This window comes from Camponotus floridanus, unplaced genomic scaffold (genome assembly GCF_003227725.1).
Source record: "Camponotus floridanus strain SB8 unplaced genomic scaffold, Cflo_v7.5 scaffold18, whole genome shotgun sequence".
Taxonomy (NCBI): Eukaryota; Metazoa; Arthropoda; class Insecta; order Hymenoptera; family Formicidae; genus Camponotus; species Camponotus floridanus.
This window is the reverse complement of record NW_020229303.1, coordinates 2,562,293-2,586,234: the sequence shown is the minus strand read 5'-3', so window position 1 is coordinate 2,586,234 and position 23,942 is coordinate 2,562,293. Positions and strand designations below refer to the sequence as shown.

General features: G+C 29.7%; 1 protein-coding gene and 1 long non-coding RNA gene across 2 annotated transcripts; both read left to right on the top strand.

Moving 5' to 3' along the window:
* The first annotated feature begins 2,635 nt into the window (after window positions 1–2,635).
* LOC109610156 lies at window positions 2,636–4,609 on the top strand. The gene is made up of 4 exons (XR_002192660.2): window positions 2,636–2,778; window positions 3,113–3,341; window positions 3,943–4,131; window positions 4,318–4,609. It is a non-coding gene; the product is annotated as an uncharacterized LOC109610156 (long non-coding RNA).
* Window positions 4,610–6,391: 1,782 nt separating this feature from the next.
* On the top strand, window positions 6,392–23,259 carry LOC105253708 (unconventional myosin-Va). Its single transcript, XM_020028248.2, has 13 exons — window positions 6,392–6,555; window positions 10,223–10,647; window positions 11,587–13,945; window positions 15,192–15,737; window positions 15,911–16,183; window positions 16,443–16,548; window positions 17,381–17,564; window positions 18,124–18,322; window positions 19,598–19,691; window positions 20,205–20,363; window positions 21,449–22,109; window positions 22,354–22,636; window positions 22,804–23,259. Exons 1-13 carry the CDS (start codon window positions 6,529–6,531, stop codon window positions 22,921–22,923), a joined length of 5,436 nt encoding a protein of 1,811 aa, XP_019883807.2. The 5' UTR covers window positions 6,392–6,528; the 3' UTR covers window positions 22,924–23,259.
* Window positions 23,260–23,942: the final 683 nt, after the last annotated feature.

Sequence of the window (23,942 nt, the reverse complement as noted above, 5' to 3'; positions counted from 1 at the left end):
AAATATAGGTGATTAGAGATAGGCTCGAATAATTTCACTTAATCGAGAAATAGGATTGTTAGGGCTATCAGGTGATTATTAAGATTTTTTAATTTTCCTTTCAAGAAGAAGAGGATTGTTAGGACTATTAATTTAGGTGATTAATATATTATGTATCTTTTAAAGAATCAGCAAATGTAGGTTAAATAATATTCGGTAAAACAGATTAATAAATATTTCAATAATTATAATTAATAATAAAAATATAAGACTCGAAATATAAAATTAAACAAATCAGTTTTAATGGCAATACGAGTCAAGTGTCGATCTTATAACACAATTATTTATTATACAATCAAATAAGTATGGAACAAATTATAAAGAAAAGTTAACGAACGTTTCGACCCTATTTTTGGGCCATCTTGAGCGAAAATGTGATGATGTAATAAAAAATAACAAAAGGTTTTATATCGGAGTCAATTATAAAGTGTGCCGTCTAAAATAATAATAAATGCTTTGGTATCTCATTATTTTGACGATGCCTGTAATAAAATCAGTCAAATTTATCAAAGAAAAAATTATTTAAAATTAAAAAACGAAAAGTGAAATAAATAATGTAGTAAATAATGTAAACTAAAAATAAATAAAAAAATAAAATAATGTAAAAAAAGGATTGTTAGGACTATTAGGTGATTATCAAAAATAAAATAATCAAAAATAAGATAATGTAAAAAAAAAAGATTATTAGGGCTATTAGGTGATCATTAAAATTTTTTTAGAAAGGGACAAATATAATAAGTGATGGTAATTTTTGATGTTAACACAAAGGAATACAATAAATATAATAATCCAAGAATTCAAAGAAGAAAATATATTGAATAGAAATGCCTAGTGATTGGAAATGATTAGAAACTAAAAATTAAAAATAAGAAAGGTTAACAGTCTGTATACAAATATAACAGTCTGTATACAAATAATACAAATTTAGAAAAGAAAGGCTTTCGAACCGTGACGTAGGATGGTAGTACGAAAAAGTAATTAACAATTGACAACGCAAGACAGAGCCACTAAATTAAAAAATGATTTAATAAGCCAAACTCTGTCAGCACAAAAAACTATCAAAATACAATTTAACAGACAAACGCACGTTTCGATCTTCTACAGATCCTTTTCAATGTTATACAAATAATAAAGATATAAACGCTAAAATTAAGACATTAATAAAATTAGGACCTTAATAACGGTTACAAAATATTTGAATGCATGAATTAATGGTCGGTACGCTTGGTAGAAAACGCAATTTCTGAAGAAAAGAAGAGAGAAAAATATCAAGCAAAAAAATAAAAAGAGACATAAAATGCTGTAAGAGAGAAACTAAAAGACAGTATGCATACAACCTATTTATTAATAGTAATACTATTTTGTAATTATATTAAATTTTATAATTTAATACATTGTATTTTAAAGTATTAAGCATAAAAGTTATGCTGGTATGAAAATTATAATCATAATATATAAATTATAATAAAAATAATAATAAAAATATATAAATAATGTTAGCTATATTAGAATGGAACATATGATAATTCTTCATACAGTCAAACCTGATTAAGTGAGATCGCAAAGGACAACTCATTTGATTCTACTTAAAGAGGTATCTCACTTATGCAATTTTTCAATTATCCAGGTTTAAAATGCGCATATCTCACTTATAGAGGTAATTATCAAATAAAAATACGTACATAAATTAAGTGTTCAAATAAAGTTTATTATGCAAATAAGCACTATGTCATTACACATGTGAAAAAATGTACAATGTAATGCATTGTAAAAAAAAATTATTTAAAAAATATCTGTTATTTTCGATAACGCCATACACAACGTTGCAATGTAAAAACGATAATAATCTTATTTACACAGGTTTTCTATGGGGTCGTCTCAATTATAGAGATAATTATTGTTATGAATTGCTAAATATCAGTCTTAATTAAAGAGGCCGGGCATTCCTATTTACAGAGTTTTTTGCAAAAATGTTGGGATCTCAGAAATAGTCTCAATAATAGAGATTTCTCTCTTATCCAGATCCCACTAGGGGAGGTAATCAGGTTTAACTGTATTTTATATAGAGGAAGAGACTTAAAATATTTTGTAACATCTATATTTTTCGAGTCTTGATTATAAAAACTTCAGAAGAAATCAGTGATTAATTTGACATATTCTATACATGTATGAATAGTTAAATTTTTAAATAATTAAAAAAGTGATTGATAAATATCAAAGATCAATTTACTGCTAATTAAGAAGATTTATAGAAATACAGTTAAAAATGTTTTTATCCCACAGCAGGTATTTTGTGTTTTGTAAATAAAAAGATATAAGTATGACAAGGAATATAGAAAAATATTTATTTCATCTTTGAATATTACATATTATCTTTCGCGATTGAATAATTTATTTATTATCAATTTACATACATAAATATCTTGCTATCGACATTTCATGCTCATAACACGGAACAAAACCAGAAATTGTGCATTATATATTACCCTCTGAGAACATTCATGGACTATGGCTTTGTAATTCATGTCCATGTTTTCAATGTCTAGAGAGAGTATCGCTTTCAGGGATCACCTAAAAGCAAGCCATGACATCTCTCAGTCTTCTCTCTGTTTCTTTTTTATCAAAATATAAATAATCCATACATAGCAGAATCAGCCGGTGAAGATTTATTTATAATTAATAATACTGACATAATAATGACATTAATACAATTCGAGACGCTACAGGAAAAGATAACAGGTAATATAAAACGACATGAATTAATAATAATAAAGCCATGTCTAATAGTCTTTTCACGATATCATGAATGTCTTGAAGCATCTTAATTTAAGTCATTAGCAAGTAATTAGCAAAATAACAATTACATCAATCATGTGTTGTATTAATCATGCTAAATTTTTTAAACGATTCATTAGTTTTAATTATTGTCTCTCAAACATTTTCATCATCACTTAAGTGGCGTTAATAAGCACAATTTTATGCATAATATAATTTATTTGCGATTGAACAATTCAAGAAATTTATAGATTACAGATCTTTAAAAAAAGAAAAATTTGTATGTTTTGTTTTGAAGGCAATTGGAGTATGAGCAAGAAAAAGAAAGGCGTTGGCAATTGCAAAGAGATGAATAGACGAAGAAACAAATAGACAGAGACTAATAAAATATAGAGAACTAAAAGAGACTAAGAAGAGGTAGAGAAATAACAATAATTAATAGAAAAATTGCTTTCCAGTAATTTAAGCAAATTGCCACAAAACCAAGCAGAATTTTATGCAGCATGAGGTTGATGTTTCAAAATCTAGTAAGTGAAACAAATTTTTCTATCACAATGATATAAAATTATATTAATCAATTTTGTTGCATCCCTTTTATTTTTAATCATAATCTTAATTTTATATACAATATGTTTGGTTTAGTATATATACTCAATTATTTTTTTAATTAATAAAGTTATCATATACTTAATTATTTTTTTAATTAATAAAGTTATAATGTTTTGAATAAAAGTTATTTTAAAGTTTAAAAAGATCTATATATGACTAGATCTACATCTATGTATGACAAAATAAGATCCTTCCACCTTTCTTTTTATTTGCTGAAATAGAAAATCCAACACAAATATAACTGCATTGCAAAAAATATATGGATTAAAAAATCAATAAAATTTACTTTGTAAATTAATAAATTTTTAATCTTTCCGCAAAATTTTAAAAGACTGAAAAAGACTGAACTTTACTTAATATTAATTCTTAGTTTTATAATTTGCACAATAGAATTAGACACATTTCTTACAATAATACAATATATTTTTCATTAAGGGATAATATAATCCATTTTTAAAACAATGGGGTAGAGATCGACAATTAGAAATTGCATCTGGACCATTACAATTTATCATACAGGTATTGCGGCTTTTGCGGGCATATAAAGCAGATGAGGATGTTAATTTCGTTTGTGAATGTGCAACCAATTGATGACCAATCAAATAATAAAAATCCTGAACCAATACACACCAGCTGACGATTCGAATTCCTGCTTTGTTCATTAAAAGAGTACAAGATAAACTAAAAGAACGCGTGAACAATGAACAGGTAAACTTTTTTGCGCCAATAAAAAGTAATTAATTTTCTTAAGAATTAATTTTCTTAGAATTAAATTAATCAAAAGAACTAAAGTCACACATGTGTATATATCGCTCTCTCAAATAGGAATAATTTATACAAAATTAACATAGCGAAAACATTTTTTGCAACACAAAATTATCTTTTCATTTTCAGCTGTTAATGGATCTAAATTATTCCTATCCTGTAAGATTTCCGTTCAATCTATCAGTCATTCGATTGGAAGACATTGAGGTACCTGAATTCTTATTTGTATGAAAGCAGCAGTACCAATAAAATCCGACTTATTAGACGCATCGAAAGCGGTTTATCGTGATATATTATCATATACATGATATTATACATGTTTCTTTTTTATTCGGATAATTTATAGATTTTACAATATGTTGTTCCAAATCGTGCTCACGTTTAAAGTCAATTCCGTTGTGCAAATAAATGTGATCGGGTCTTGATGAAAATAACCGATATTTTTTTGTTATTATTGCTGTTGTATGTACATCGAAGTGTAAAAAAAGAAAGGAATAAATAAGATTTTTATAAGGATTTTGTTTCAGATATTTCATTATAAATTTCAGTATTGAGATGAACTTTGGAAAAATAATAATTTTACCATTTGTATTATATATTTATAATATAAATGATAAAATATATATATTTTATATTTATTGTAATATTATATTAATAAATATAATATTTTAATGAAATATATTACAAAAGTATAATATTATATTGATGTATATATATAATACATCTATATAATATTATACGTTTATAATATATTACATTATTTATTTATTTATTTAATTTGTAATATATTACATTATTTATTATTTATTTATTCCATCTTAGAATTTTTAAAATAAATTTCTAATTTATCTAAATTTATTGTTAATTACTTTTTTAATTCTAGAAGATAAATATATATAAATTTATAAGTTGCTGTTCTCTTGAACCATTATTTTTTTGTGATACACACAAAGAAATATATTTATTTCATTTCAACAAAATATAAAATTGTAAAGTTTCCAAAAATAAGAGTTAATTCAGATATTGTATTTTCTTTGAATGTGGAACAATTTCTATGATTCTAAGAAAATAATAATCTAATGAATAAATATATGACAACGACAATAATGATTGAATACAAAATCTTAGGTATCTATTTATTTATTAGATTTATATATATAATTTTATTACTTTGTATCGCGAATCTTTGTAAGTATTTTCTATATATCTTAAAGTTGAAAACTTACTGAAGATATAATTAAAAAGGAAATGTATGCGCGCGAGAAATAAGAAGAGAAAGATATAATGTTATATTAATATAGATTGTATATTTTGATATCAAAGAAATAGAGAAAGAACTATGATAAAAAATCGAGTTGGAAAAATAACATAACAATGAGAAAAATAGAAATACGAAGAGGACCGAAAGAAACAGAAAAGATATATTGTTACATTTTAATTTTTATAAATATATGCCATTTTGTATTTTGTGCCATTATACGAATAGAATATTAGATATTATAGATATAATAGAATCGTAACAATATTTGCTATTTTATTTGGACTTTCATTGGTTTAACGTATTACAAACATATTGATATCAGAGACAAAAAACAAAAAAGTGGAACAGAGAGAAAAATCTTTTCTCGAGAAATGGACAGAATATATTTACAATTACATATATCTTGATATGATATATTTGGTGTTCAAATGAATATAAAACCAGTTCTTATCCCATTATTGATAACAATTCTTACCCCATTTTTTATACTTTTTAAAAGTGATCAAAATCTTTTATTATATATTCAAAATCATTTAGCAATAAATTTCTCTCAATAATTTATATATAATATAAAAACATTTTTAAATTTTTTTTTTAAAAGAGATGCAGAAAATATAAAAATATCTAAATTAAATACTCTTATACGCGATAAAATTATCTAAATTAAATACTCTTATACATTAATGTTATTAGTACAAAAATCAGAGATAATATCAATCTTTTATTGTATAAATCATGATGTTAAGTAAATAATAAAAAAAACAACATTAGATTTAAGCAAATGAAATTCATGATGTTCGGTAGCTTCCACGGATCTCCGAGAAATGAAACGAGGAGTCGAAAGAGGGAGGAAATGAAAAAAGGAAAACAAACATTCTGTGACTTTAGGTGTGATAATATGTACAACCCAATGAAGTCGATAGTACTCAGTGTCTTCGACTTTCGAACACATGCGACCAAAGCGATAGATGCTTCGTCTTCATCATCGTCATCGTCGTTGCCGTTGCTGCGTGTGTAATCGTGTTGCACAGTGATATCTTCTGACCGAGCTTCACATTCAGGTGCTTAAACCGATCGCAATGACTACGAAGGAACTCTATATTAAGGTATTATTCACGAATAGTAGTTCGGAAGATATTTGATACGCACCCTCGAGGAAGATGGCACGTTCCTGATGTAAAATTACGCGCTGAGGATACTCGCATAGGTTTCATTTCCCGAGAAAGATCGAAGCTGCGTTTCAAAGGGATGTTTCTGTTCAATGTGTCGTTTAATACATGAACATTATTTGTATTTCCAATTATTCGTTCTCGACTTGATATTTCGGATTCTGTCACTTGACAAATAATAATTTTTGACGAATTCAGGTGATAATTAAAGTTGTCAAATTATTTTCGTTATCCTGAAATTTATGAAAGATATTTGCGCGAAAATAAATGTGAAGTATGTATGTAAAATATGTTTCAAGTGCATTCAAGCAAGAGAGTTCATTAAAAGTCTAATAAGATTTGATAGCAGACTCTAAAATCTTTCGCTGCTATTTAAAATTTAATTAATATTAATGATACATTCTGGTATATGCTGTTGTAATTTAGATCAATTATATTGTAGATTATATATTACAGATAATCTACAGATTATATTAGCATAAATGTAACATAAACTTAGAAATTCTCTGGATATGTAAGACAGTATATGAGTTCTAATTACATCAATCAGAAATTTCATGGAGCTGAAAATATCTCGGTTATGCAATCAGTGAAAATTTCAGAAACGATGTCAGATACTATAGGTTTATGAATGCGTATGCGAAACTATAATCGGACTTTATTCTTACATTAATTTGTTTGCCCTTCAGTTACAAAGTTTGCTCTTCTGCGATTTCAAATATTTTGATTGAAACAAACAAGTTCTTATATCTCACTTCTTGCTTTAAACTTAAGCTTTACACACTATGAGAATCAACAATACCTGACATTGTTTTCTAAAGCTTGTATTCTAAAGTTAATAACTCTTATATCTCATGGAGACATATTTCACAATTAATATCGTCCTTCTGAAATGCAAATAATCTCTTTAAAAATAATATATATATATATATATGTAGGGTTTTAAAGATTGGAACAATACTCGTGAGGGAATAGAAAGCAGTAAATTGATCAGAGAAGTCCTTTATCATTTTTACAATTTTTACAATAATTATGAAATATTAAGAAGGATTGGCAAATGACCATACGTTATATATATATATATATATATATATATATATATATATATAATCAATAAAATATAAAATATGTCTTCATTTAATATAATTCAAGAAAATTACTCATTTCTCGATTTTAAGAATAAAAATAAAGATACTGATAGAGTAATTTTTGTTTCTTTTTTTATAAAATTATTCGTAAGTTGAACTTTATTGATATATACTTTTACAAATTAATCGAATTGCAGAATCTGTTATTCGAACAATAAGATTTATTCATCAATAAGATATTTTATTTTCTTTTAATTATAAGACTGTCATAAAGAATCACATAAAGATGATATAATTCTCGGGCTTTAGCGATTTCTTTTCAAAACTAAAATCAGCAATCACCAGAGCAGGAAAGCCATTGCCGAGAGACCTAAATTCTGACTTATACAGGTAACACGAGTAGCCGTAGAAACAACAGTTTATTTTTCGCGAATGTTTTTCTCATGTTGATAGTACGGTTATGATTAGAGGATCTGATTCAGTTGTACTTCTTATAAAAAAAGAAATAATTTATAATCGATATAATCATCAATTTTTGAAAATTACTCAGCTATTATTAAAATACGTAGAGATATTATAACACAATTTAAATTTAAAAATAATAAATAATAATATTAATATTAATAATTTAAATAATTCTTTTTAAAGTAAAAAGAAATTTATATGATTTAAGAAATATCAAGATACATACACTATTTTTGAAATAAATTTATCACAAATCTTTCAATTATATTGATTGAAATGGTAGGAATCTATAAATTATTTTATTATGTATATTATAATATATTGTATTATAATATTATATTATTTATGACAGATATAAATTAATAGATTAAAATTATAAAAAAAGGTAGTTGAAGATAACAATCAAATTACATTAAAAATACAAAGGCAATAACCACTGCGCCAAGATGAAAGTAGCAAAAAATATTAAATTGACTTATCAGCGTGAAGTCATAATGAATCGAATAATTACATGGATGTTGATCGTAGATGTAAGAAAGCTAAAGATCATAATCAAATTACAAGAATATTATTGCAAAAAAATTAACAGACTGAAAGTCGTCATCAAAAGTTACATCAAAAATTCGCATAAGTAAGAAACGCTGACAGTAATAGATAAACGCACGTTTCGAACCGGTTTATCGATTCATTCTCTGTCGAATTATAGAAAATTATAACTTTTGATGACGACTTTATATAAGAAAGTCTTAATATTGTTTTTTTAAACCTATTATTAATTTTATTTTCAATCATTATTTGACCCTCCAAACACTTACATTGCTGAATAACTTCCTATAGTCTATTTACTTTTATTTTTATTTTTATACGGTCTTACAGATTTTCTAAGGAACCATACTCAACTTTGGGCCAATTAACCCAAACGAGAGTGGTTTCACTTATGGAAATAATTGGAAGCCGTTTATAATTAACCATGAACAATCGTTGCGTCTGGAGTTGTATCTCTTTTAAGATTAGTACTAGTTTATTCTTTCTGCATTTAATTTTACTGCTTTCTTTCTCTGCGAATTTTTTTATAAAATGTTCTATCTTCGTTTCAAAATTTGCGCTGAAGATGACTTAAAAGTAAATCGAAACGTCCGTACACATCTTTAATATCTATATATATTATATCGCTTTTGTTTTGAGCTTGTATTATGAATTATTAATATATATTTTGATTAACTAATCTATATTATTTATTTTGCTCTCTACGCTTAATTGATCACTTTAATTTTTTATAGTTATTTTTGTAATGCACTCGTAAGTTTATCTGTAATATGATTTTTCATTTATTTTTATTTTCATTCGTTTTTTTAAATAAAAGATATATTCAAAATTCGTCATTATTTTATATACCAGAAAAGCTCCATTATATTATTATTTCATATTTCAACTATTAATAAGTTTTTTATAATAGAGATAAAATTTCCTTTTATTATTTATTATGTGGGTTAATTTTTTGTTCGCAAAAACAAAAGAGATCATTATGTTATTAGTTATATGTTTGATTAATGAACATTATATTAAATAGTATTATTATAAATAGAATTTTTAGATCAAAATAAAAAATTAGATCAAAACAATAAATCCTTTCCACCCCTATCGTACATAAATGATATATAATAACATTGAAAACATGAAATGACAGAAAATTAGAGCATTCGTCAACTGAATCAATATTTTTTTATTGATGACTTGTTTATGTATTGTTCGATGATATTTTCATTTAATTTAATATTCATACTTTCATTTACCTTAATATTCATTTAATTCAAAGCAAAACTAATATACATATTTCATGCGTTATCGCGTTATATAAATCTTTATACATTTTTAATAAAAAATATACTTATAACTCATCGATATATCTGTGTCTCAATATTTTAATAATTTTACAAATTTTTATATCTCAAACAAAAGGATGCGCCACACACATATTTTTATATCAAACTAGCTAATAAAACCAGCAAACGTTTGCTAACAAAAGCTAAAAAAAGCCTAATTGATTATAGGGTGGCCGAATATGGGTGCCGCATCCGGAAAAAGTATGGGAGGCCGCCGTGCTCTTGGAGAACTACAAGCAGAATCAATTGATGTTGAAAGTACAAACGGAAGAGTCAAATCAGACAAAGACATTGGAGATGAAATCAGACGTGGATCTTCCTCCGCTCCGAAATCCGGATATTCTTATAGGGAAAAGCAATCTCACATCATTGTCCTTCCTTCACGAGCCCGCTGTTCTCCACAATCTTCAGATCCGCTTTCAACGGCATTCCATCTACACTTATTGCGGCATCGTCCTGGTAGCCTTTAACCCGTACAACGAATTACACATCTATGGCAATGACACGATATGGGCCTACAGGGGGCAGGCGATGGGCGACCTGGAACCTCATATATTCGCCGTGGCCGAGGAGGCCTACATGAAATTAGAGAGGTGACTAATCGTCCAATATTTATCGTCAATATTTATCTATTGATTACATATATACAGGATGTCCTGAAACTCATAATCAATCTTTCAAAGACAGATTCCTGGGATCATCTGAAGACGATTTTTCCTCAATGAAAATGTCGCACTAATAATTTTCGAATTATAAGTGATTAGAAATAAGGGGTTTTTCGTAAATTTTGTAGAAATGTTTTATAGAAATAAAATATTAAAACGACATTCTTTGATTAATTTTAAATAGAGTTTACTTTAGTTGAGTTTTAATTTAAGGCTTAATTGCAAGGATATATGATGACAAAAATCGGGAACATGCAAAAAATGATGGCCTTTATCGACATTTTCGCTGAGAAAAAATCTTCTCCAAATGATTCTTTGAAAGATTGATTATGAGTTTTGAGACATCCTGTATGTTGCTATTAATTAAGAAGTAAATTAGATGATTTTCCTGTTGGATAAAAAAATAACGAACAAATAAATAGATAAAGAATTAAAGAATAAAAAAGAAAAAGCTATAAATAAATCTATCGAATAATTAATTTTTTATGGAATATTAAATTATTATAAAATATTATAGAATATTAAATTGCATTTTCTACACAAAAGAAAAACATATTCGAGAGATATTTTATATGCATTATACTTTTTAATAAATAAATAAATATAAAATTAAATATAGAAAAGAAAAAATAAAAGAAACAATACATACTTTTTAATAAATAAATAAATATAAAATTAAATATAGAAAAGAAAAAATAAAAGAAACAATACTCGAGAGATATTTTATATACATTATATTTTTTAATAAATAACTAAATATAAAATTAAATATAGAAAAATTGAATTAAATCATATTTCAATTTATTCATCGAATTTAATTATATTTATTTAGCAAAAAAAATATTAATTTTATTCAATTCCATTTAGAGAGAACCATGACCAGTCGATTATCGTCTCCGGCGAGTCGGGCGCTGGCAAAACGGTCTCCGCAAAGTATATCATGCGATATTTTGCGACTATTGGTGGATCGGCGACAGAGACCCAGGTTGAGAAGAAGGTTCTGGCATCTTCTCCTATTATGGAGGCGATAGGTAATGCGAAAACCACCAGGAACGACAATTCCTCGAGATTCGGCAAGTTTATCGAAATCCAATTCAACGAGGACTACCATATCACTGGCGCCAGTATGAGGACTTACTTGTTGGAAAAGTCGCGAGTCGTATTCCAGACGAACGAGGAACGAAATTATCACATATTTTATCAGATGTGCTCAGCAGCGGAACGTCTTCCCCAATTGTATCTATCCTATCAGGATCAATTTCACTATCTGAATCAGGGCGACAATCCCACGATCGACGGTGTGGATGATCTCGAGTGCTTTGACGAAACGATCAGTGCATTGACGATGCTCGGTTTCACATCCAAGCAGCAGGAAGACATGCTGCGCATTCTAGCCGCCATATTGCACTTAGGTAACGTAGAGATAAGTAATTGCAAGGTCGAGGACGCGAAGGATAGCGAGGTGGATACCGAATCCAGCTACATCTCTTCGTCGGACCGACATTTGCTGATTATTTCCGAGCTACTCGATATCGACATAAAGGCAATGCGCAAATGGTTGTGCCATCGGAAGATCGTGTCGATGCGAGAAGTCTTCCAAAAGCCGATGAACGTGGACCAGGCAATCGGCGCGCGAGACGCTTTAGCTAAGCACATCTACGCTGAGCTCTTCAATTGGATCGTGGTCGGCATCAACAATTCATTGCAGTCTCTTAGCAAAGCACAGTATTTCATCGGTGTGCTGGATATCTACGGTTTCGAGACATTCGAAGTGAATTCGTTCGAACAGTTCTGCATTAATTATGCAAACGAGAAGCTCCAGCAACAATTCAATCAGCATGTCTTCAAACTTGAGCAGGAAGAATACTTGAAGGAAAATATCGAGTGGACCTTCATCGACTTTTACGACAACCAGCCATGCATCGATTTGATCGAAACCAAACTGGGTATCTTAGATTTACTAGATGAGGAGTGTCGCATGCCGAAGGGCTCGGATGCCTCGTGGGCGGAGAAATTGTACACAAGATGCAGCAAGTCGAAGCATTTCGAGAAGCCGAGGTTTAGCACTTCTGCTTTCCAGATTCGCCACTTTGCTGATCTCGTACAATATGAGACATTGGGCTTTTTGGAAAAGAATCGTGACACTGTAATCGAGGAACAGGTAGATGTGCTGAGAGGTAGCGAGAACAAGCTACTGAAGCAACTGCTTAGCGACGGAGATCCGAAGCTGGCGGTGCCGCATATTAGGGTGAAAGTGTCCGCGCAGCAGAATACACCGAATGTATCCAATAAGCAAAATGGGAAAACTGTCGGCTCGCAGTTTCGCGATTCGCTCAACACGCTGATGGCTACGTTGAACGCTACAACACCGCATTACGTCCGCTGCATCAAGCCGAATGACGCGAAAGAGGCCTTCCTATACAATCCTACGCGAGTGGTGCAGCAGCTGCGTGCTTGTGGTGTTCTGGAGACCATCAGGATCTCGGCGGCAGGCTTCCCGAGCCAACGAATATACGCTGACTTCTTCCAGAGGTATGGCTGTCTCTGTCAATTCAAGGAGATACGACGGGATGACTTGAAGGAAACTTGTCGACGTATACTGGCCAGGTATATTAATGATGAGGACAAGTTCAAGTTCGGTCGGACCAAGGTGCTATTCAGAGCTGGTCAAGTAGCGTTTTTAGAAAAACTACGAGCGGAGAGGCAGCGGGATGCTTCCACAATGATCCAGAAAACGGTGCGCGGTTTCATCCACCACAACAGGTACATGAAGATCCGTCGATCGATCCTCGGTCTTCAGAGGTGCGGTAGGGGTTATATTGCTCGGCAGAAGGCGAAGGCTGTGAGGAGGGAAAGAGCCGCGATAAAGATACAGGCGCGCGTGAAGGGTTGGCTGCAGAGGCGATGGTATCTGCAGGTGAAACGTACAATCCTCGGTCTGCAGACGTATGCCAGGGGTAACATGGCTCGCGTTAGATACAGGATAATGAAGGACCATGCAGCCGCGACGGTGATCCAAAGATTCGCTCGGGGATATCTCGTAAGAATGGCGTGTAGAAAGAAACTTGGAGACATAATTATTGTACAGTCGTGCGTTAGAAGACGTCAGGCAAAGAAGATCTTCAGGCGATTGAAAGCCGAGGCCAAAAGCATAGAGCACGTCAGGTCCCTCAACAAAGGATTGGAAATGAAAATCATTACGTTACAACAAAAGATAGACGAATTAGTAAGTGATATCTTATTTAAGCTTTACTTATTGTAAATAGGAAAAAAAATAGACAAGAATTTGTGCGGTAAGTAATGCACAAAATTATTTTAATAAAACTTTAATCAATGCATATTGTTGTAAATTTCGGAGGTCCTTTTTTTGGATCCTTAGCGTTTAGATTAAATACAGGGTGACCCATTTTAACTTAGGCAGCCAAATAACTCGAAAAATAAGCACACTACGAAAAAATGGTTAGAATCAAAATTTCGTCATTTCGAGGGGGACGTACAATGACGTTAAAATCAGCCCCCCCACCCCTCCCCCTGGGCGGTGAAGGGGGGCAAGTTTGAAATCTTAAATGGAATCCCCTATTTTTCATTGCATATTCTTGTAGCTTATCTCGAGAGCTTTCCAAAACACTATAATTAAGTACATTTTTATTAAGTACTTTTTGAGTTATAAGGCTTGAAATAATTTCTTAATTTTACATAAACCATAAAATATCTAGTAAACCATTCATTTTTCGATTATCTTACCTTCATACTTTTATGTACAAAATAATGAGAGGAATGAATTGATGTAAAGAAAACACATAGTTGTTTCTAAGAAAAAATATGTAATTTGCAATTAACAATTCCATATTTTTTCTTAAAAACAACTGTATGTTTTCTTTATACCAATTGATTCCTCTCATTATTTTGTACATAAAAGTATGAAGGTAAGATAATCGAAAAATGAATGGTTTACTAGATATTTTATGGTTTATGTAAAATTAAGAAATTATTTTAAGCCTTATAACTCAAAAAGTACTTAATAAAAAGGTACTTAATTATAGTGTTTTGGAAAGTTCTCGAGATAAGCTACAAGAATATGCAATGAAAAATAGGGGGTTCCATTTAAGATTTCAAACTTGCCCCCCCTCACCGCCCAGGGGGAGGGATGGGAGGGCTGATTTTAACGTCATTGTATGTCCCCCTCGAAATGACGAAATTTTGATTCTAACCATTTTTTCGTAGTGTGCTTATTTTTCGAGTTATTTGGCTGCCTAAGTTAAAATGGGTCACCCTGTATAATCGTAAAGTTTCGATATTCTAACGATTCGTCGCTCTCACAACAATAAAATCACGATCGATTAAAACGAATGAATTGTTAGACATTATAATAAAAGAATTGTTGACAAATTACCTAAATATTAATATTAATATAAAATAATATTAATATAAAAAAAGATTGCATTTTTGAAATATACGAATCTATTTTCCAGGCAAAGGAAAATCAATTCTTGAAGAATATGCCAAATGAAATGTTAGATTTGAAGCTCAAACTGGATAACTTGAAATCCATCCATGTTGATAATAAAAAGTTGAAAAGATTAGTGCAGGAAAATGAGGAGGAGCTGAAAAATATACAGGAAATTCTGAAACGGGAGAGAGACGAAAAGATGGATATATCGCACGATAAAGAGAGGATTTCCCTGCAAAAGAATGAAGAAAAAAAGAAACTGCAGCAGGAGAACGAGAGATTACGAAAGGAGCTCTCAATAGCGACTGAAAAATTGAATAGCAATCAACGCGGTGCCGAGGACAATCTAAAGTATCGCCTCGAGCAAGAGAAAGATCTGCTTCGGCTGGAACAGGATCAGGATCGCGGAACTTATCAGAGACTGCTGAAGGAATACCACGAGCTAGAACAGCATGCAGAAATGTTGGAGCAAAAGCTTGTGTCACCTGGACATTCGCGTTTCTTTAGCAATGCTTCCAGCGATAGCGGCCAGACCGCATTCACAGAAATTTCACAAGACGATCAAATCGTAAGTCGATACGCTATAATATATTATTGAATAAATCAGAGAATTAGTTGTGTAAAAAAAATTTGAATTTTAATACAATTAAATGTCAACAAAATCGATATAATTTATTATTATTACATTGATTTATTACTATTATATCGATTAGAGCTGCACACTTTCCGATTTTACTGTAGGATTTTGGTTACGGCTCCGTGAGACCCATGGCTTCTTCATCAACACTTTACTCGCGAGTAGAAACGATTGACTGGAATCAACAACGATCGGACAGAGAAATTCAGATGAATAAATTGCCTTCGGAAAAATACGCATTTACCCTCGTGGACATCGATCTCGTTCTGAAGCTGCAACAGAAGCTAAAGGATGTCGAGAAAGAGAAGGGCAGATTGATCAGAATGGTCGAGGATCTGGAACGCGAGGAATCTTCCAAAATACAAGATTCGTTTAAAGTAATTATGGCAAATTTTATTTAGAGCAATAGCTCTCTTCTTCCAATTTTTTTTCGATACAATCTATTTATTTGTCTAAGTTTTAGATTAAAAATATTGTTCTAGTACTTGTCAATCTCCTTCTCCCAACATACAAGTTTGCGATATTGCATTTAAACATTATTAAGATATTATCAATATAAATTCAATAAAACTGTTTCGTTTTCTTACTGTTATTATCAGTGGATTAATGACGAGACAATATGGTTTATTTTTGCAGCTTCAAAAGCTGGAAGTGGAGAATTCGCAACTTAAGAAAGACTTAAATTCATTGAGGAAGACCGTTTCGTTGGGCAGCCCATCATTTGCGCAACAAAATCTCATGAGTAATTTACTATTACAATTTATTAACATCATAAATATATATTGGCTTTTGACATATGAATTAATCAACTTTGTATTTTTCAATATCTAAACACTGAAGGATAAGAGACGTAGATAAACACATTGTATATCTTCTATTTTCTGCTGTCTATCCTTTCTATCCTCTGAATACTGTCTTTTTATTGATTGTGTTTTACGTCGTGTTAAACTTAACAGAATGTGTTAATTATTATAATGTGTTAATTATTAATTATTATTATATTATTATGTTGTTAATAATTATAATTAAGAAAGGTATTTCTTCCATTATCCATCATGCATCTCATATTGCTTGCGAAATTGTCGATTATCACATCAATATTATCGATAATTTCAATTCCTGTTTTTAATTTTAATTCTAATCTTTTTAAAAGTTGAAAATACTCTAAGCAGTTTCATCGTTATTATAAAAATTTACAAACACTACAAAAGTCTATTTGGAAGTTATAATTCTTTAAAATACTTTCGATATATATTTATTATACATTTGTGTAATAAATTTACAAAAATGTAAATATTTGCGTGCGATAATTAAATGTTCGGCCTGCTATTAATTTTCAAAGTCACCAATATTAAATGACTATGTAAGAAACAATAATTCTTTAAAATACTTTCGATATATATTTATTATACATTTGTGTAATAAATTTACGAAAATGTAAATGTTTGCGTGCGATAATTAAATGTTCGGCCTGCTATTAATTTTCAAAGTCACCGATATTAAATGACTATGTACGAAACAATAATAATAATACACAAGAAATACAAGATAATAGTGACATAATGACATTGTAGTACAATTCGAGGCGCTACAGGAAGAATTGGAAAGAAGAAGAGAAGAATGTATCCAACTGCATAGTGTGCTGGCTGATCACACACGCAAGATGAAGGATTTAGATGCCAATTATGGTTGCGTAGACATTATAAACGAGGATGGCGAGCTGGTACTTGCTTTCGAAACGCAGAGACAGATTAACCGGTAATATAAAACAAGTCACGCATTTAACTGAGTTGACTAATAAGACAGAATGCCGTGTCTAATAGTCTTATCATTTGCTTATACACCTTGATTTTACAGTAAACTTAAGATAAAGTCACCGAGAGGAGAGTGAGTTGAGCAGATTCATTTTCCATTTAACATTTTGTTTTTAACTGTTCAATTAAAAAAAAGAGATTTTATAATTTCATTATATTATGAATGTTTTGAAGCATCGTAATCCAAGTCATTAATTAGTAAGATAACATTTACGTCAATGTATTGTGTGAATTACGCTAAAATTTTCTTAATGACTCATTAGCTCTGGTCAGTGTCTCTCTCAAACGTTTTCCTTATCATTTTTATTAGTGACGCTAATAAGTACGATTTTATGCTTAACACAAATCAGCTCAACAATTTATTTGTGATTGAACAATTCTATAAATTTGTAATTATAATAATCAAAATTTATATAATAATTAAATATTAAATATAAAATTTATATAATAATCAAATATTATAATTCAAAAAAAGCAAAACTTGTATGTTTATTATTTTGAAGGCAATTGGAGGATGAGCTGCAAGGAAAAGAAAGGAATTGGCGATCGCAAAGAAATGAATGGCGAAATGAAATAGACAGACTGCAAGAAGAAATAGACAAACAGCAGAAACTACTTTCTATTAATTTAAGCAAATCGCCGGAAATTCAAGCGGAACTTTACATGCAGCATGAGGTTGCCAGATTAGCGTCTGAAAATCTAGTAAGTGAAACAAATTTTTTTATCATAATAATATAAAATTGATTATATTAGTTTGAGTCAATTTTGTTGCATCGCTTTTGTTTCTAATCACAATTCTAATTTATTAATATAATGTGTTTGACTTGATATTCAGTTATGTTTTTAATAATGTATCGAATAAAAGTTATTTTGTTTAAAAAGATTTGTATAATGGCTTAAATAAAATAACTTATATTTGAAACATTTTTTATTTAATCTATTATAAAAATAAATAAATATATATATCAATTAAAATGTAAAAAAATGTAAAAAAATATAAATATATATATATACAGGGTGGGGCATTTATCTTGAGACAAGATAATATCTCGATTGGAGTCGATTATTTTGAAAAAAGTTTTAGACAAAAGTTGTATGGTTTCAAGGGGGACATAAGATGGTGTTATTAGTTTGATCTTGAAGAGCCACCTGAAGGACACGCGAAGGTCAGCTCCAACTTTTTAAATGGGACACCCTATATGCTTTTGCATATTCTTGTAGCTCATCTCAAGAGCTTTCCAAAACACTATAATTAAGTTAGTTTTCATTAAGTACTTTCCAAGTTATGAGGCTTGAAATCATTTTTTAATTTTACATAAACCGTAAAATATCTTGTAAAATATTCATTTTTCGATTATTTTACCTTAATACTTTTATGTACAAAATAATGAGAGGAATCAATTGGTGTAAAGAAAAGACATAGTTATTTTTAAGAAAAAATATGTAATTGTTAATTGCAAATTACATTTTTTTTTTCGAAACAACTATGAGTTTTCTTTACATCAATTGATTTTTCTCATTATTTTGTACATAAAAGTATTAAGGTAAAATAATCGAAAAATGAATATTTTACAAGATATTTTACGGTTTATGTAAAATTAAAAAATGATTTCAAGCCTCATAACTTGGAAAGTACTTAATGAAAACTAACTTAATTATAGTGTTTTGGAAAGCTCTTGAGATGAGCTACAAGAATATGCAAAAGCATATAAAGTGTCCCATTTAAAAAGTTGGAGCTGACCTTCGCGTGTCCTTCAGGTGGCTCTTCAAGATCAAACTAATGACACCATTTTATGTCCCCCTTGAAACCATACAACTTTTGTCTAAAACTTTTTTCAAAATAATCGACTCCAATCGAGATATTATCTTGTCTCAAGATAAATGCCCCACCCTGTATATATATATATATATATATATATATATATATATATATAATATACAAATACATATATATATTTTTTTACACGTATGTTAAAGGATCTTCAAGAAAAATATGATAAAATAGTAGAGGAATGCAGGTGTTATAAGAAACAATGTACAATCCTGGCGATGCGATTAAAGGATGCAGATTGTAAGTATGATAATTATGCCTATTGAAAATAAAAAATATCAATAGAGAGAGAGGTATTGAAAAATTTTTTAATAACATCGAGTATGCACACATACACATATAAACATATTTTAAATTACTTTATCTTAATGCTTCCAAAAGCGAAGGAGAACGTCCTTATGTGCTAAAAAACGTCATTGAGTGTGGTCTTAAACCATTTTATCAATTGAAAAAAATTGTATACATCGTACAATAAGCAGTTACATTAGTTAAAAGATAAACATTTCGTGTTTAAAAATATTATATTTATAAATATTATATTAAAATAAATATTATATTTATTAGAAAACAAAAATTAAAAGATGCCGAAAGAAAAAACAGATTTTTCAAATAGTTCGATAATACGTCATATGGACCATAATTCACTATCGCTTGCATATTGTGTCGAGTACGCGACATAGTTCGACATAGTAAAAAAAAATTTGAGAAGCCTCTAAAAATCGCATGGAATATGAAAATTTCAATTTCTTTCAGTGCCTAATGCGGTAGAATACGCAAACAGATCCGTCATTGTTTCCAGTATTCAAGGTGGAAGTAATATGCCTACCATTCATAAGAAAAAAAGAGATTATGAAGGAATGTTTGAATTCAGAAAGGAAGATATCAACGTTATTATACGTCATCTAGTCATTGGTAAATATCTCGCACACGTTGTATCGTTAATTAACTTTCCTTAAATTTCAATCAATATCTATCAAGTAAAGCTCATATATTTCCTTATTTCCTTAAATAGATGTATATAGAAATTTTCTCTATTTTACATCTATTATACAGGGTGTCCCAAAAGTCCCGGATCAGTTGAATATTTCATAAACTATGCACTTTAGAAAGAAATGTTTTAGACAAAAGTTGTATGGCTTGAAGAGGGATATCAGATAGTGGCAATGATTTGACATGGGAGAGTCATTTGAGAGTCACGTGAGGATCACTGTCAATTTTTTAAATGGAACCACCTATTTTTTATTAAATATTCTGGTAGCCCACGTCGAGAGCTTTTCAAAACACTACAATTAAGTTAATTTTCATTAAGTACTTTCCGAGTTATGAGGCTTGAAATCATTTCTTAATTTTACATAAACCGTAAAATATCTTGTGAAATATTCATTTTTCGATTATCTTACCTTAATAATTTGATGTACAAAATAATGAGAAGAATCAATTGGTGTAAAGAAAAAACATAATTGTTCCGAAGAAAAAATATGTAATTGTTAATTTGCAATTAACAATTACATATTTTTTCTTAAAAACAACTGTGTGTTTTCTTTACACCAATTGATTCCTCTCATTATTTTGTACATAAAAGTATTAAGGTAAGATAATAAAAAAATGAATATTTTACTAGATATTTTATGGTTTATGTAAAATTGAAAAATTATTTCAAGCCTCATAACTCGAAAAGTACTCAATGAAGAAATACTTTATTATAGTGTTTTGGAAAGCTCTCGAGATAAGCTACACGAATATGTAATAAAAAATAGGGGGTTCCATTTAAGAAATTGACAGTGATCTTCACGTGACTTTCAAATGACTCTCCCATGTCAAATCATTGCCACTATCTGATGGTCCCCTTCAAGCCATACAACTTTTGTCTGAAACATTTCTTTCTAAAGTGCATAGTTTATGAAATATTCGACCGGTCCGGGACTTTTGGGACGCTATGTATGATTATAAGATATTATTATACATTTAAATTTATGAATATTTTGCATTCTGTTTAGAACTGAAGCCCTCTACAGCGGTGACTCTGCTACCGGGTTTACCGTCCTACATCCTTTTCATGTGCATCAGACACACTGATTACATCAACGACGACGATAAAGTACGATCGTTGTTGACCGAATATTTGAACGCTGTTAAACGTGTGCTGAAGAAATGTGATGACTTCGACTTCAGAGTGCTCTGGCTGAATAACATTCTGAGACTGTTGCATAACATGAAACAATACTCTGGCGACAAGCCGTTGCAGATCGAGAATACATCTAGACAGAACGAGCAATGCTTGAGGAACTTCGACCTGAGCGAATATCGCGTCGTGCTGAGTAATGTGGCGCTCTGGATTTTCAATAATCTCGTCACGAGTCTCAAGGAGAGAGTCCAAGCGCTCACGGTACCGGCCTTGCTGGAGCATGAGGCCATACCTGTGCCCGATAAAACCGATCGGCTCAGGTCGACGATGAGATTGGATTCCACACAACAGAAACTGGAGAAACTTCTCGCCGAATTGACATCGATGCACAAGACTCTGCAGAATCACGGCGTCGATTCCGAAATTGTGACGCAGCTGTTCAGGCAACTATTTTACTTCATGTGCGCCAGCGCTCTGAACAATTTGCTTCTAAGGAACGAATTCTGCCGGTGGACGAAGGGTATGCAAATAAGGTACGACAGGTATCTCGATTATTTGTTTACCTGCCGAAATAAATTCGACACGAATATAATTTTGCATTGCAAGAAATATGGGGCTTAAAAAAATCGATGAAGAAATTTACTTTGTAAATTAATAGATTTTTTATCTCTTCGCGAAATTTTGCGAAGGACTGTATTTTGCTTGGTTTTGTTATTTGTGTAATAGAATGTATTGTATATATATTTCTTGCAATAATATATAATATTCTTTATCAAGGTATAATATGAGCCATTTAGAACAATGGGGTAGAGATCGACGACTAGAAATTGCATCTGAAGCATTGCGACCCATCATACAGGCATCGCAGCTTCTGCAAGCGCGTAAAACGGATGAAGATGTTAATTCCGTCTGCGAAATGTGCAACAAGCTGACGGCTAATCAAATAGTGAAAATTCTGAACTTATACACCCCAGCCGACGATTACGAAAGTCGAGTTCCTGTTTCGTTTATTAAAAAGGTACAGGATAAACTAAAAGAACGCGGCGAGAACAACGAACAGGTAAGCTTTTTTGCGCCGATAAAAAGTTAGTTAATTTTCTTAGAATTAATCAAAGGAACTAAAGCATAAGTTTATTAATCGCTCTCCCAAATATGAATAATTTATACAAGATTAAGATAGCGAAATAATTTTTTGCAACATCTAATTACCGCATTTTTCATTTTCAGCTGTTAATGGATTTAAATTATTCTTATCCTATAAGATTTCCATTCAATCCATCGGACATTCGATTGGAAGACATCGAAGTACCCGAAGTACTTCATTTGTCTATGCTCAAAAAGGTATAATTTAATAAAGCAAGCATAATTGTGATAAAGATTCCTTTGTTCTATACTTTGATTGAAAATGTTATTTTCGCGGATAATCAAACTCGTTTAATTCGATCTTTATTTGAAAGTTAGCGATATCAATAAAATCCGATTAAATTAAACGTAGACATATCGGAAGTGGTTCATCATGATATATGTATCATGTTTTATATGTTGTGTTTTTTTTACTTGGCTAATTCAGATTTTATGATATATCGTCGTCTCAAATAGCGCTCGCGTTTAAAGTAAATTACTGCCGTGTATATGTGATCGAATTTTGATGAGAATGATCGATATTTTTTGTTATTATTGCTGAATATCGTTATATATCGAAGTGTAAAAAGAAAACGTATATAAATATAAAATTCCTATAAGGATTTTGTTTCGAATATTTCCTTATAAGTTTCAGTATTGAGATGAACTTTGGAGAAATAATAATTTTATCATTTGTATTACATGTATATTTATAATACATTAATATTATATTTATAATACATTTGTATTATATTTATAATACAAATTATAAAAAATGTATTATGTTTATTATTATATTATATATTAATAAATATAATATTATAATAAAATACATTGTAATATAAAAATATAATATTATACCGATGTATTATGTTTATTATTTTTTTTGAGATGAACTTTGGAGAAATAATAATTTTATCATTTGTATTATATTTATAATACATTAATATTATATTTATAATACATTTGTATTATAAATATAATACAAATTATAAAAAATGTATTATGTTTATTATTATATTATATTAATAAATATAATATTATAATAAAATACATTGTAATATAAAAATATAATATTATACCGATGTATTATGTTTATTATTTTTTTTTGTTCCATCTCGGAATTTCTAAAATAAATTTTCTAATTTGTTTAAATCTATTGTTGATGTTGTTTCTTTAATTTTAGAAGTTAAATATATATAAATTTGTAGAGATGCTATTCTTTCAATCCGTTAATTTTGTAA